Here is a 16,733-nt window from a genome sequence, read left to right on the forward strand (position 1 = left end):
GTTATTGGTTCTAATTTAAATCCACAACTTAAATTACTTTTTTACCCACTCATAATAACCAATAATAACCTACCATTTACAATTTGTTGTGAAAATATTGTGGACATAGCATTTCTCTTCTAGATGAATGCTTATTTGGAGCTTCAAAAAATAATTGTTTGTACTTTTGCCCCCCTAACTTCAAGTCCTAGCTCCATTCCTGACCACAATTTCTTCTTGATTTTAGTTTCCTCACAGTATAACTTGTAACGAATTATGTGCCCTATTATAATTTTTGTACTCCTTTCTTATATAGTAAAATTAGTGTCTTATTTAATGGTGCAATGTCTAAGTACTTCAAAACTCAAATCATTATGTTTTTACTTTGTGTTATAAATGGATTCTAAATCTAACCTTAATTGTTAATATTTTGTTAGTATGGGCCTCGCTCGTGCAGCCCAAACTAATAATCTCTGTATAACTGGAGATTCTAGCCTTTTGTCCTTAATTTTTTAAAAATTTAGCAATATGCCCCTTTTTCGAAACTATATAGGGATATGCCCCTGTTTCGATACTCGATTACCTTAAAATCGAGTTTCATTAAAATACTCAATTTGTAGAAAATCGAGTTATTTCAAATAAAACTAAAAAAAAAAAAAAAAAAAAAAAAAAAGCATGGAACTCGATTTTAGGGAAGTCGAGTTCCAAAACGCCTCTATAGGGCTTTAAAACGTCACTATAGGGCTTAAAAACGCCACTATAGGGCCCCTTGAACTTGGTATGGGGAGATAAAAAATTTTTTGCAGGAAAACGCCGCTATAGGGCTCTAAAACGTCACTATAGGGCTTAAAAACGTCACTATAGGGCACCAGAACAAAGCGATTACACTTATAAAAAATTTTGCAGAAAAACGCCGCTATAGGGCCTTAAAAACGCCACTATAGGGCACCCTGAATATGGGCCAATCACAGTTCTAAAAAATTTGCAGGAAAACGCCGCTATAGGACTTTAAAACGTCACTATAGGGCTTAAAAACGCCACTATAGGGCTCCCTGAATATAGAGCAATCACACTTATAAAAAAAATTTTTGCATGGAACTCGATTTCCTGAAACTCGAGTTCCATGGAAATTTTTTTTTTTTTATATTTTTTTTAAGTTTGATCGGGCATAACTCGATTTTCTACAAATCAAGTATTTAATTAAACTCGATTTTAAGATAATCGAGTATCAAAACAGGGGCACGCTCCTATATAGTTTGCAAACAGGGGCATGTTGCTAATTTTTTTTCAAAATTAGGGGTAAAATGCCAGAATCCTCCTGTATAACTACTCAAACACAAACTTGGATTTTTTTTTTTTTTTTTTTTTTGAGAGAAAAAAAGCTTGGAACAGACCAATAGAAGACAAAATGGCATTTTGCTTCTCCGGTTTTGATGTTAAAAATCATGAAAATCTCTTCATACTCCCTCTAGAGTATTATATATTTTCTATGATGAGTCAAAAGCCAAATAGATTGATATAAAGTGAAATTTGGAACAATATTCATGCATTTGTCGTCATCAAATGATAACAGTCAACTCAATTTATCCCCTCATAGATTAAAGTAAACACGTGTAAGCATTAATCTCAAAATAGTTTCCTCATGGATAATTTGAGCCAAAAAAGACATTTGCTAGGTATCTCTACCATGAGATTATACGGAAAAGAGACAAAAATCTTCACATATAAATAATATAAATTCAAAATCAACATAAATTAGGTCACATGTTATATGTCATTCATTGAATACCAAATTTTGCACCTCGTTACCACCACTATAAACTTGATCACTTCACACAATGATCAATCTTGCTCTCGCTTTACATCTTATTATACAGTCATATAATCTAACAATACAGAGAACCAATTGTGTAATCCCAAAATGGAAAAATAATTTTCTAAAATTAAAAAATATAGCAATTACATCGTAAATTCTATAGCATCCCAATTAGCATACACACATGAGCATAATAGTTACATATTGACATATATAATTCATTTCTTGTGGTGAATTAGACTAATACATTATAACTTATTATGCTCATCAACAATACAATGATCAACTACTCAATATATATATCAAGTTAATTCATGGAACAAATTTCAAGATGATATATATATATATATTCACCAAATTTATTTTCATAGAATTAACACAAAACGAATTATATTATTATATATGTCAATATGTTACTATTATTGATTAATTCTAAGCATGAGGTATTTGTCAAAGTATACGAAACAATACGAAAATAAGGTCTGTCAAAATTGATGTCAACAAACAAGTTGGAGTCTATATTTTTAGATAAACTGAAGTAAACAAATGAAGAAAAAAAAACTCATGCGCTCAGGTTCGTTCATATCCAATAATCCGACAATGTAATTCCTCAAATTAATTGAAAAGAAATACTAGAAAATTCATATCCAATAACCCATCTTCAAATTACTTGAAAATTTATATCCAATAACCCATCCTAAATTACTTGAAAACTATTACTCGAAAATCTATAGATGTCATCAGACCCATGTCATCGATCGGACCCATATTCCCAAAGGCTTATACTGTCTCAGGACTAGTTATAGGAATCATGACCCACTCAAGCTGTGCTGGATCTTCTTCATCTTGATCAATGGGACGAGGTAGTAATTTTTAAAAAAACCTCCCAGACTTTAAGTCAAAAATGTGAACGTAGTTATCAAAGTATTTCAAAAAAATAGATTGCATTGGGCTTAACTCCTTCTTTTGCTGCAACACAACATATAGCCGAATTGTTCACATGCCCGAATAAAGGGAAAAAAACTGTCAGCTCCCCTAAGTCATGAACTGGCACCCATTCGCGCGTAGAAAAATCCATTCTGAAAATCAGAAAACGAAAAACCAAATTTGGATTTTCTTCCACACTCATCTTCACAATATATAGCAGCTCATTATCAGAGTCAACAATATAATGATCTGTCGAGTGATCTCCAGATGATTTAAGAAAGTCGTTTCTTGTAACTTCTGTAAACTGAAGATCTGTTCCTACGATCTGAGCACTAAACAACGCATATGTATGAGGATGGCCGAGCATTTGTGGTGTGGCATCTAACTTAGTCAGAAAATAAATCCTCCCTCCAAAAACTGTTGCAGCAGCTATTTGAGTCACTCGCTCAAACTCAAACAATTGTTTCTTGAATTCTCTATCTCCAGGCTTGCAATAGAAGAATTCAAATGTCGCACAGTGAATGAAAAATACGTGGGTTCTAATTATTTGTTTAAAAAACTTATTGGGCTTAAGAGTTTTTACACGGGCTTACTGACTCTTTAACTTAGGATGTCAAATAAGTGGGTTCGGGTTGAGCATATATGAGCTGGGCCCCCTGGGCTCAATTTTTATATGGGCTTCACTACTCATTAAAAAAAATAAAAAGGCTTTTGGACTGATAGTACACGGGCTTAATTTTTATATGGGCTTCACTACTCATAAAAAAAAATAAAAAGGCTTTTGGGCCCCCTAGGCTTTTGGGCTGATAGTACACAGGCTTAGTATGTCATTCAAAAAATGGGTCAACCAGACCCGGCTTCTCCCTTTTTTTTTTGGGTAAAAAGGTTTCTCCTCTATTGACTATTCTAGAACTCTTCCTCTTCCCCCTCCTCCTCAAACACTCAATGGCGATAGCTCGGCGGATTTTGAGGAATTTGAGCTCGATTACTGCTACGGGAAGTGTATGTGGTCACCTTTCTAATCCATTGCTAGTTTTGCCTCTTCATCCTCCAATGGCAGCAGAGACTCCAAGTTCTCCCTCAAGATCTGCAGAGCCTAAACTAAATAATTTGGTTGGGGCTAGTTATATTGCATTTGAAGATTTTCTTTTAATGGACTTCACAAATTTAAATCACCATATAGGCTGATGCAGGCTTCGACTTTTTAAGGGGGTGGCACGTGGAGGTCCTTTGGGCCATAGGTTTAAGGGTGAATAGATTTGTGGGTTGTGACTGCGCTTTAGAAGGGAAGTGTTTGTGTGTGTCGAATTGAAATCTGCGGAGTGGTTGTGTTCGTGGTTGGTAAGATAGTAAGAGATGTGCATGATGCTGAGTTTAGATATTCATATTAGTGTGTATGTTGTGAATATAATTTATTGAATGTTAAAGAACAGAGTAAATATGACAATGGTGGTAAAAGTAAAACCATAAAACACTACACCAAAATAAGTCTATTACATTAAGTGTTAATACAACAAAATTAGTATAGTGGTATTAGACATAATATCACATCTAAAAATTAAAAGTCGTTGCAATAGTAACTTAAAAATAGTAAATTATTACATTAATAATAAGTAGTTGTAATAATTTATAATTTTCAGTTGCAATAGAGATTTTAATACTAAATTGAATTTAGAAAAAAAATTTGCAATTACTTAAATTGAAGAAATCAATTTTTTTTATAACTTAAATTGAAGAAATCAATTTTTTTTTATAACTTAAATTGAAGAAATCAATTTTTTTTTTAACTTAAATTGAAGAAATCAATTTTTTTTTATAACTTAAATTGAAGAAATCAATTTTTTTTAATAACTTAAATTGAAGAAACCATTGTAATAACTTGATACTAATTATATATTTTGTGATATATTATAATAGATCGAAATTTCAAAGAGATGGCTTATTGCAACAAATTTAACATTGTAATAACTAAAATATCAATTATTTTACAATCTATTGCAATGACAAACATGAAGTTGCAATGAATATATTATTACAATGATCTAATTCCAATTATTTTACAACCTATTGTAAGAAAAAATATGAAAATTTTAACTATTACAATAAATATACCGTTGCAATAATTTGATCCCAAATTATTTTTGTCAATTCTTTACAATCTATTGTAATAAAATTCATTAAATAATAGCCTATTGCTACAAGATATTTGAAGTAATAAATTGTTTATTGTAATAGCAAATATATTATTACATCAAAATTTTCTTTAAAATATTTAAAGTTTATTGCAACAAAATTTTTTTGTAGTACAAAATTATTACCTCAAATTTTATTGCAACACTTCGCATAAACTATTGCAATGACTTCGATGTTATTGCAATGATTTTTTTTTTTTTTGGTTATAAACATTTTTTGTTGTAGTGAAAGTATATCAGGGAAAAGATATATAGTTGAGAATAACTAGTTATGATGTTACCTCTGTTTCTGAATATCTCTTGAATGATTGTGGTAAAGTTTTGCATATTGTCAGGAATAACGAATAGGACAAAAAAGTTTGTTAGAGGCAATGGGAGAGCAATCGTTTGTTTTTGCAACTCAAAATTGTCACCAAATCACAATAAATATACCGTTGCAATAATTTGAACCCAAATTATTTTTGTCAATTCTTTACAATCTATTGTAATAAAATTCATTAAATAATAGCCTATTGCTACAAGATATTTGAAGTAATAAATTTTTTATTGTAATAGCAAATATATTATTACATCAAAATTTTCATTAAAATATTTAAAGTATATTGCAACAAAATTTTTTTGTAGTACAAAATTATTACCTCAAATTTTATTGCAACACTTCGCATAAACTATTGCAATGACTTCGATGTTATTGCAATGATTTTTTTTTTTTTTGGTAATAAACATTTTTTGTTGTAGTGAAAGTATATCAGGGAAAAGATATATAGTTGAGAATAACTAGTTATGATGTTACCTCTGTTTCTGAATATCTCTTGAATGATTGTGGTAAAGTTTTGCATACTGTCAGGAATAACGAATAGGACAAAAAAGTTTGTTAGAGGCAATGGGAGAGCAATCGTTTGTTTTTGCAACTCAAAATTGTCACCAAATCACAATAAATATATTGTTGCAATAATTTGAACCCAAATTATTTTTGTCAATTCTTTAAAATCTATTGTAATAAAATTCATTAAATAATAGCCTATTGCTACAAGATATTCGAAGTAATAAATTTTTTATTGCAATAGCAAATATATTATTACATCAAAATTTTCATTAAAATATTTAAAGTTTATTGCAACAAAATTTTTTTGTAGCACAAACTTATTACCTCAAATTTTATTGCAACACTTTGCATAAACTATTGCAATGACTTCAATGTTATTGCAATGATTTTTTTTTTTTTTTTGTAATAAACATTTTTTGTTGTAATGAAAGCATATCAAGGAAAAGATATATAGTTGAGAATAACTAGTTATGATGTTACCTCTGTTTTTGAATATCTCTTGAATGATTGTGGTGAAGTTTTGCATACTGTCAGGAATAACGAATAGGACAAAAAAGTTTGTTAGAGGTAATGGGAGAGCAATCGTCTGTTTTTGCAACTCAAAATTGTCACCAAATCACAAGCCCTTGGTAACAAACAAGTCAATTGCAAATTCACTATGAAGCAGCCTATTCTTTCTATTTTAAGAAAACAAAAAACTTTTGTATTGTTTCACAACTAATAAACTGGTAACCTTGTTCTTAACCACGTCCAAGCTTGTTTTAAATATATTATTATTATGTCATGAGCTCTTGTAGGTTGGGTCTATATATAAACAATGTTTTGCACCTATTGGTTTCACCATCCCTTGTTTAATATAGTTGGAGTGTGCAGCCAATTCATCAAAACCGACTATATAATTCTACTTGTTGAGTTTTATCGGTTACTAATCCAACCCGATCACCTATATTTAATATATATTTAAAAATATATTATAGAAAATTATTATTTACTTTTTGACCCCTCTTTCTAAATAAAATAAAGCCCTAAGTTCCCCTAATTTCAATCTCCTTCTTATGCACATAATTATTTAGTTATAAATTTGTTCTTATTTGTGGTGGTGTTGTACAAATGCTCAATTTAATAATAATAATAATAATAACTAGTCACTAACCCGTGCGATGCACGGGGTAAGTAAAATAAAAAATAAAAATAGTTATTATTTTTTTGGAGTAAAAATTAAAAATAATTATTTTGCTTAAAGGTTTATGACTTGCCCTAAAAAAGGTATGACTTGAAAACAATTGAAATTGAATGAAAATAAGTAATTTTATTCAAAATAAAGGTTTAGAAAATTCTTTTTCTTTCATGTTATTGGTTCCACATAACACATATCAGCGTGGCTCACAACAATTTCACTATTCTATGGTGATGACTTCAAAAAAAAAAATCTAATACAGTCACTTTTCTTTTTTTCTTTTTTTCTTTTTTTTTTTTTTTTTTTCCAGATTGTGAGTTCTTTAATTTTGTTAACATTAAACCTGATAAAAAACTTACATACCTTTTTGACAAAATAAATCCAAAACCCAAGTTTTGAAGGCACTCCAAGAACCAAATCAATGCAATACCTTACCAATGTGAGCAAATAGGAAGAGGACATGCAGCATATGAAGAGACTAAGAAAAGAAGTAGTGGATGCTGGGAGTGTGTTATTGTATTTGTCTAGAAGTCAAACATACAACCATGTTGATTACCACATAACAATACATTGCAGAACAATATGAATTGCAAAACACAAACATAGAAAATTCATCAAATATTAAAATGTGAAAACATACTAAATAAAGAATAAATGCATCGATAATATAAAAGACTATAAATAAATTTATTGAGTTTATCTATAAAGCCAAACAATCATCATTAGAACAACCAAACATCCTTAAAAAAAAAAAAAAAAAAAAAACAACAACAATTCCATTCAAACTATGAAAAGAAACTACCTTTAGAAATTACAGTAGATAAAGAAGAAGTAACAATGAGAGCCATTTGGTTTTGAGAAATTTTCTCTAACAAACTTTGTTTCAGGATTTGGGTTTGTGGGTTTTAGATTTTTCTGTTTCGATTTAAGTTCTAAAAATTTCAGTGTGTGGTGGTGAATAATGAATTCGGATTAAATAAGGAACCAAGGGGGGAAAGGCGTGTTTCAATTTGTTTATGTGATCTAAATTACTCTTGCAAAAGCCGTGTAATTATGGGTGTGAAAAATTGTAAACATGAGTCCTTATAGAATTTTTGTTATAGAATTTCAGTTGAAGTAGAATTTCAAGCTCTTGAAACATATATTTGATAGAGTTTTACTTAAACTAAACTATTGTAACACTTGATAAGATAATTACACGTTGAAGAAAAATAATAAATATATAAGATATAAAACCTAAAATAAAAAGAAAAAGAAAATAGTGATGAAGTGGAAAATGTAGGAGCTTCAAAGGTTTCGGTTTTATATAATATATATATATATATATATATATATATAGATAATAATAATTATTATTATAAAAATTTTAAAAAAAAATCCAACCCATGGGTCCAACCTGATCCACGTGAGTTGGGTTGAACCTTGTGATGGGTTGGATTTTTTTAACCCATCATGTTGGATTGGATTGAAAAAAACCCCTCAACTCGACTCAACCTGCCCACGCACACCACTAAATACAGTAACTCAAGGTCCTTAACAGAAGTATAAAAAGTTGACAACGGTACATCTTCCAAATATATCATTGAAAGTATTCGGTGGTTGTTCTAGTAATTTTTTTTCAGATGTAATTAAGAAACTTAAATTAAACAAAATTTAATAATAAAAAAATAACTTAAATATATTAAGGTATCGACATAAAAAAAATGCAAATATATGAAGTTTTATAATTTCTTTCTACAAATTTCCATATTTTGAAATCTTTACATTATAGTTCATTGTTATCATTATCTATTGTCAATATAAGTAAATGTAACCATTTTATTTTGTTAATTAAATTTGTATAAAAAATTTTATTTGTATGCAATTGTCATTATCTACTTGTCATTGTTTTAATAAAAAAATTAAACTAAATGACAAAACTCAACTAGCACTATATTAATTATTGATCTACACAGTCACACTCATCTATGCGTAAATAATAAATTGACTACTTTATCAATCAAATACTTGTTTAATCACATTCTCAAGGAAAAAAAAAAAACACCTTGAGCAATCACTAACTTTCTTAAATCAATAATTGTATTACAAAAGGTTACTATAAGATGACAATAATACACACACATGTAAAAAATTCTCTTTTTTGTTAGAGGTAATGGGAGAGCAATCGTCTATTTTTTCATTCTCCAGCAGCATTCGTATTATCTTATATGATATAGTCACACGACTCACACCATTGCATTAGTAATTAATGACAAGTCAGGTTACTACATTAGGGGTTGATTGTTGTCGTTAATTTATAAGTTAGATAATATGTTGAAGCCCACTAATAAGCAATCAGTTTTATAATTTTTGTTCAATCACAAAAATATGCATGTATGGTCATATCATAGATGATGTTCTCCAACAAACATCACAGCTGAGGTCTTTTGATTTTTGTCATGTGAATTGAAACTGTAACAAAGTAGCTGATAACATCACAATTATTCACAAGTTCCCAGGCATGTTGGATGGTCAAGGTTAGTTTTGATTAATGATTCTTGGGCAACACAAGTTTATGGCTCGTCTAGCTAGTGACTTATTCATCTAAGGAACAAGGAAAATAAATACTAATAAAAACATTGTTAGCTACATTGGAGAGTAAAACTCACTATAATTTAAACACCAAGTAGAATTCAGCAAAAGAAAAAAGAAAGCTCTAAGTAGAAAATTCTATGATCTACTCATTCGCTTGACTAGCATGAAAAATTGTGTTAAAACTAACCAGTCAACTAAATAATTCAAATCCAAAACATCGGTGCTATGCAATAATGAGAATCATATTTTGTTTTCTATTTCACAAACAAACATAGTTTTTCTTGGATAAACCTTTCTTTGTTCCTATCATCGGATAAACCCCCTTTCTCGACCTGACCCTTCCCCTCATAGTAAGGGTGAATATGCCATTCCAACTAAAGGCTACCAAGTCAAACTACAATAGCTTTTCTTTTAAAAATATATAAAGAGGGTTGGGGCTATTGTTTGTTGGCTGGTAGCATTACAACCATAGTTCTCTCTCTCTCTTTCTCTCATCATAGCTTGAAATAGATCTAACATAAAACCCACCATACACTTCACAATAAAATAAATATAGTGATTATATTGATAAACTGACTGCCTTTAATAGCATGATTATTACCTTTAATGCAAGTTCTTCAAAGCATTGCTCCACATTTTCCCTAGTTTTACCACTACATTCAAGAAACAAACATCCAAGCTCTTTAGCTAGTGCAATTCCCTCCTCTCTACTTACAATCCTTTCAGAATCCTAGAATCACACATAAATCCAATGTTATAACTGAAGTAATAGATTGAGAGCCTTCTACCAAAAAATTTAGTTTATGACATATCATCAGTTGTTCTTTTCAATAAGAATAACAACATATTTGATAATCATTAGGAATTTTATTTTGGAAAAAAAAAATTAGACTGTTAAGAAACAAGTCATATAGGTAAATGATGAAGCTATGACTTCTACCAGAAGTAAAAAGGAGCCAGAAGGAAAAAGGAGTGAAAGGAAAAATAGCACTAAATCGATATGCATACTCTCTCTCAGACAAGGAGGGAACTAGGGAGGGCCAAAGCTTAAAACAAATTTTTTTTTATGAAAATAAAAATTAACATCGATTTCATATTCAACAAAATACTACATATAAAATAAGTGTTTCTTAAACATTTGATATTATAAAAATGTCGACAAAGTATAACATACAAAATAAGTGTTTTTTAAATATTTCAACACATTTATCAAAATGAAACTCGACACTCTTTAATATTGTAGTGGACTTACTCATAATCTACAAATTTAAAAAAATGTTTCATTATTTCCATATTTCGTAATTCTATACACCAACTAAAAAAAAGGTACTTCTCAACAACACACACACACACAAAAAACAAAAAAAATTCTAAAACCAAAATAATCACAAACAAATAAGCACAAGTTTATATATATTATTAATATTAGCCACATCACACAAAGTCACAAAAACAATTTTTGATAAAACCAAAACAATCAAACCAAAGACTTTGACCAATTGGCCTCACAAAAAAGTCACTAATGACTTACCAAACACTAGTCTCACTTTCACAAATTCACAAAACTAGTCACGTCCTACTGTCCTAGTGGTCCCTCTTTACTTCTTTATAGATAAAACCAAAACAAAAACAAAAAAAGTTACAATTTACAAACACTTAAACCGGTCCACACAAAAGCCACAATTACACAGTAAGCAGTAGCTGAGAGACACAACACACCAGCTAAAAAGCCACAACTCACAAACACAACAGTCAACACACCACAGTACATAAAAAAAACGCAGAGGGCAGAGGGCTAACCGGCTAAGGCAGAGCAATATAGCAAAGGATCTGAGGAGGAGCAACAGCAGCAACAGTCCGGATCTGATCTGAGGAAAAGAACAGCAGCAAGCCAGCAGCAGTGATGAAGATTGGAGGCATTGATGAGGTTGAGTGGAGGAAGAGTGAGGTTAGGGTAAAAATTTGAGAATTGTAATTTAGGTTTTCAGTCCATTTTGTAGTTTTTAGTTTGAAGAGTGAGATGTTGATTGAAGATAGACATACCAATTATTAAAAACCATCACAAGCAATGTACTTATGAGTTCTAGCGCACATTGCGGTTTAGCAATCCCTGAAATGATAGGTAAAGATCTTTGTTATCCGTCCCAAATATCTCTTCTGCTTTCCTTAGAGTTTCCTGAAAGGAAATAATTACAAACCATTTACCAGTTTAACATAAGTGCAAGCAGTTTACTTGCTTAAAAGTGGCAAACAACCAAGCATTCAACAACTCATTACCTCTCGAGTTTGCTTTTGAGCATTCAGTTCCTTGATATTGACCAGAAATGCACTGAACTGTTCATATGATAGCCGACTCCTGATTACGGAAATATGTAAATCAGTCTGTAAAGAACCCCATCATTATTGCAGTAAATTAGTCAACATATATTGGAATAGAAATAATGGAACACCACCTGGCTTGACGAAAAAACTCCTTTCCATCAATTCGAGGAGTCCGCCCTACACAAATTTTTTTTTTAACCGCAAAAGATAAAAGATAAATGAGACAGCATAATGTAACAAGGATTTTATTAATATTTGTCTTTAGGATACATATTAATTTTCATTTTTAAAAAAAAAATTTGTGAAAATTAAAAAAATAATGACAACTTTTTTAACTCCCAAAAAGTTATTTTCAAAACTAAAAAATTTAAGACACACATTAACCCGGACTCATGTAACAATCTATTAAATGTAATTGAGACATGAGCTAATCAGCAGACTGTCATCATCTATTACAGGCTACACAACCAGAAAATACACGTGCAAGCTGTATGGGGACATTAGGGTGACCAAAAATCACATCAAAGCCTAAATAAGTTGAAAAGGAGGATAAGTACTTATTGAAAACAGCAAAAGCCATAAAAACTGTACTCAAATACCAATAACCTTTAAATACCTGGCTGTGAACGTACTCGAGGAGGAGAGTTTGCTGCTGATGACTGCTGGCTTGATGGGTACCACGAAGATAGTATGGCACGCCCTTCATATGGTGGTTTTGTAGGAGATGTTGTACCAGAAGTTTTCTGAGGAGATCCAACAGAAGAGTAACCTCTAAGGGATCCACTTGTGGAGATAATTTTTGGAGTTCCAGTTGGTGTAAGCCGTGGTGTGATACATGGAGTAATAGATAATATTTGCCCAGAACGCCATGACGCTGTGGACCAAAGTAGCTTACTCACATAAATTTATAACCTCTGAAACTTATATAATTTCAATTCACCTATGACGGGATTTACTATGTAATCTTAAAAGGAAAATTTTTTGAAAAATATAAAGAAATTAAGATGCCTCAAATATATATAATTGGTAAATGTGACACTACTCTATAACTTTCAATTGGATGTGTATTTCAACAAATTAACCAGTGGATTGTATTTTCTCTACGCACCCTCCATCTCCATACTAGCAAATTTTCATGATGGTTTATTGATCAAATATTTAATTTTCCAGTTTTTTGTATTTAAAAATTATAGGCAGAACATGTGTTTATTGATCAAAGTAACAAATATCCAATAAGTTAAGAATAATAATAATAATGTGTAATCAACGGCAAGATTTCTAAAATATAAATAAATAAGTTTTTGAGAGAGTCAAGATCTCATGCACTATCGAATATGATTATAAACAAAATTGTAAGCTATTAAAAGGGAACCATGTAGAGGCACAACCTAGGCTAAAAAGACAAACAGATCATATACCTTCATCAGTTTTATTTGCTAGGTCTGTTGAGCCAGTCAAAGATTGATGTGCCACATAGCCATTTGCCCCCTCATCTGTAAGATTTAATAATATGAATGCATGATGCCAACCACATCCAGGAAACGTAAAAGAAACAAATGTGAGACCCTTGACAAAGGGCACAACATCTGCTAGATAATATTAGTTTATAAGACGGTCACATTTATCAAAAGATTCATGAAGTCAGGTAATATACCCTTATCATCAGGATACACCCTAGGAACTGGTTGGTCACATGTACCAATATCAACAGTTTCAGCTGTCTGTTAAAACAAAACATAAAAGCTAATTATTTCTCAGGGAAAAAAATTCATTAATACAATAGTTCCATACAATACAGAAATATAAAAATAAACCTAGGAATTAATACATAGGGTTGGCTGGGGTTAACACTGAGTCATTGTCAAATTTCCAAGTGAAATTTTATTTAACATAAACTTGTCTCAATTGGAGTACAATTAGCATGCTTATATAGACAACTAGAACTTCAATACCTAGTAAATTATTATTTTTCTTACTTCTTTTCAGCATTAACTTAGTCACACCATTTAGAGTTTAAGTTTGTCTGTGATAGGACCTATTAATGAAGATTGATTTTATTTGACTTATAAATCGTGATTGACAATGATGGATGTTATCAGAGAGATTTGATTGCTATTAGATTTTTATTTTCATATGTGATGTAATGTCATTATGAGCTAATTATTTTCTTTCCATATTTGACATAATTAGAAGAGCCTATTAAAAGACCCCTGGACACACTATTGTAGATAGTTGATCATGGAATAATGAAGTTTGGGTTGGAAGTTTTTTTTCACTGCTTGGTGGCAATGGTGATTGTAGTGTTCCTATACTTCTCCAATGCTTGATGTTGATTCCAAACAACCCTAGGTGGTGATTTCTAGATTTTATTTTGCTATTTTCACTAATTGGTGGTGATTCCTAGGTTCTGTCCTTTTTGTTCTTTTTGTTTCCTCAAACATCAAGTCCTCTTTTGAGAGTGCATTGTCCTGCATCCAAATGAATGAAAAACCACTTTGTTAAACAAAAGTAGATATCAAAGAAGTCCAATACTAAGCATTTTTAAGGCCTTCGAACATCACCGAGCAGGTCCAAACTCCAACCAGGAGCCACTAGGCCATATCAGATGGACTCAATTTGACATATCTTTCCTGGCCACTTGAAGCAGATAATCTTACAATCAAACTACATGTGATTCATATCAAATTGGTATTAACATCCCAAACAATAAATTTTAAGTTAACTTCTGGAAAATAAAATGAAACTAGGTAAACATAGAGGAAATGCCAACTACAACAGATGCCAAACATCAATAGAGTTTAAGAGTGTGTTTGGATTGGCTGATTTTCATTGGCCTATTTTGACTAAAGAAATTAGATTTTCAAAAATATAATTGTAACTGGCATTGAAAATAATGCTGCCATTTTTAAGCTAAAACAAACAAACCCTTTTTAATTGAAAATAATAAAATTACAAATTACAAATTGCTGCCTTCACCTTTTCTCTTTTTTTGAACATATATAGAGCACTACTTTCTCATATACTAATTGCAAATTATCTCAACTTAAATTTCTCGTTGAAAAGGTTACACAATCAAGCTGCACTGTAACTCTAATAAAATCCTACTCATTTCCAAAACCCCAAAACTACCAAAAAAAACTCAAAAAGCATTTCACAATTTCCTTCCCCGCCAAAACTCAAAAGATTTCTTTCTTTCCTCCTCCCAAAAAATTCTCCTCGTCCAAACTAAACAATTTTTTTTATCTTAAAAAAGTTAAAAATAAAACACACACTTAATTCATTATCTTGACTCTTGACTCACACAACTATTAAAAAAATAAATAAATAAATAAATAAAACATAGAAACCCTCAGAATTTCTTCCCAAATTTTCTCAGCAAACAATCAACACCTAATCATTACTTGTAAAAATTAAAAATAATCAACACATAGAAAACATCAAATTATTTATTCAATTGAGCTAAACACCCCCACACTTTATTGAAAAACAATCAAAACATAGGAAACATCAAAATTTCTTTTCCCAAATTTTCACAACAAACAATCAACGCCTAAAGCATTAGAGAGGTAGGTAAGCATGTGCATTATCATGGAGAGCGATGTTGAGTCTGACCTGGGCCTCCTGGTAGGCTCGCTCGAGCGCACCGAACCGGTCCTCGAGGCAGAACAGCGCCTAGTCCTTCTCGGACTTGAGCTTGGACACGCGCAAAGCTAGCACCATGGACGTGATCTTCCGGGCCAGATCGAGTTGCTCGTAGGGATCCGTGGGAATCACCGAGAGTATCTCGTCGAGGAGCTCGAAGTCCGGGCCCACCACAGTCACAGTCCCACCTCCGCTGCTCTGCTGCAACATACCTGGTCGCAGCTCCCCTCACTCTCTGTCTCTCTGTTAAATATAAATATTATTAGCAACACAATGTGTTATATCATGTTGTGTATGCTAGAGTGAATGCAGAAGGAGAAGCATAGAATAGGAACACTGAAAACACAAGGGTTACGTGGTTCAGCCTTGACGGCCTACATCCACGGAGGAATTCCTTAAGGGCTACATCTTTATTGTATATAAGAGTGTAGTACAATAATCTGTGTTACAATGAGTCATAACATAAGTATATATAGGCGACTAATCCCTAAACTACTAGTACAAGCAGGATTGGGCTTGGGCCTATTACATTGGGCTAATATGTCTAATATATATCTCTAACACCCTCCCTCAAACTCAAGACGAAAACTCGATGAAGGCTTGAGGTTCGATAAGCATGAGAAGATCACTTGGAAATGCCATGAATAATGCCTTTTGAAGAAACCACAATGAAGAATATGCCAATTGACCAATTTCAGAGTTTCAAATGAAGAAATGGGGTCCAAAATTGGAATCTACGTGAAAAACTGAGCAAGATAGGCCCTTTTGGAAATTTTAACTTTTAGTCAAAAGTCAACGCAAAACTCAAAGTCAACAGATCCTGGTTAAGTCAACAGTCAGTGCTCACGGGTCAAAACTGGGTGGTCCGGGTCGGGTCAGCCGGGTCAACGGTCAGCTAGGTGACATGGTGCTAACGAGGCGACACTGTTGACGTGGCTAGATGACGTGTCTAGGGCTGACGTGGCTCTTTGCTGACGTCATCAAATGACATCATGGATGACATCAGCTACAGTTTTCGGCGAGTGTGACACGTTCAAGTAATCACCGGCGTGTGGAGGAGAGGCCCGAAACTTAGGGTGGCGCGTGGTAGAGCGTGTTAGCTCGAATGGAGGCCTGAATCTCGAGTTCTGTAGATCGATGGACAAGGAGGCCGATAGGGCGGCGCGTGTCACTAAAGATGATCTGCGAGTGAGGATTCCGATGTGGTACATGGGAGATATTCCAAAGCTAACTGCGGCACATGGGGGCGCATGGCTAGTTTTTAGTTGACCGGATTTC

At 32.1% G+C, this 16,733-nt stretch overlaps 1 protein-coding gene across 1 annotated transcript; it reads right to left on the bottom strand.

Moving 5' to 3' along the window:
* Window positions 1-11,539: 11,539 nt before the first annotated feature.
* On the bottom strand, window positions 11,540-15,665 carry LOC115985650 (uncharacterized protein At4g15545-like). The gene is made up of 7 exons (XM_031108570.1): window positions 15,489-15,665; window positions 13,468-13,534; window positions 13,232-13,306; window positions 12,430-12,687; window positions 11,945-11,990; window positions 11,769-11,847; window positions 11,540-11,667 (listed from the first exon to the last, which is right to left on the bottom strand). The coding sequence occupies exons 1-7, from the start codon at window positions 15,663-15,665 to the stop codon at window positions 11,575-11,577; spliced, it is 795 nt and encodes a 264-aa protein (XP_030964430.1). The 3' UTR covers window positions 11,540-11,574.
* Window positions 15,666-16,733: the final 1,068 nt, after the last annotated feature.

Source organism: Quercus lobata, chromosome 4, assembly GCF_001633185.2.
Source record: "Quercus lobata isolate SW786 chromosome 4, ValleyOak3.0 Primary Assembly, whole genome shotgun sequence".
NCBI lineage: Eukaryota > Viridiplantae > Streptophyta > Magnoliopsida > Fagales > Fagaceae > Quercus > Quercus lobata.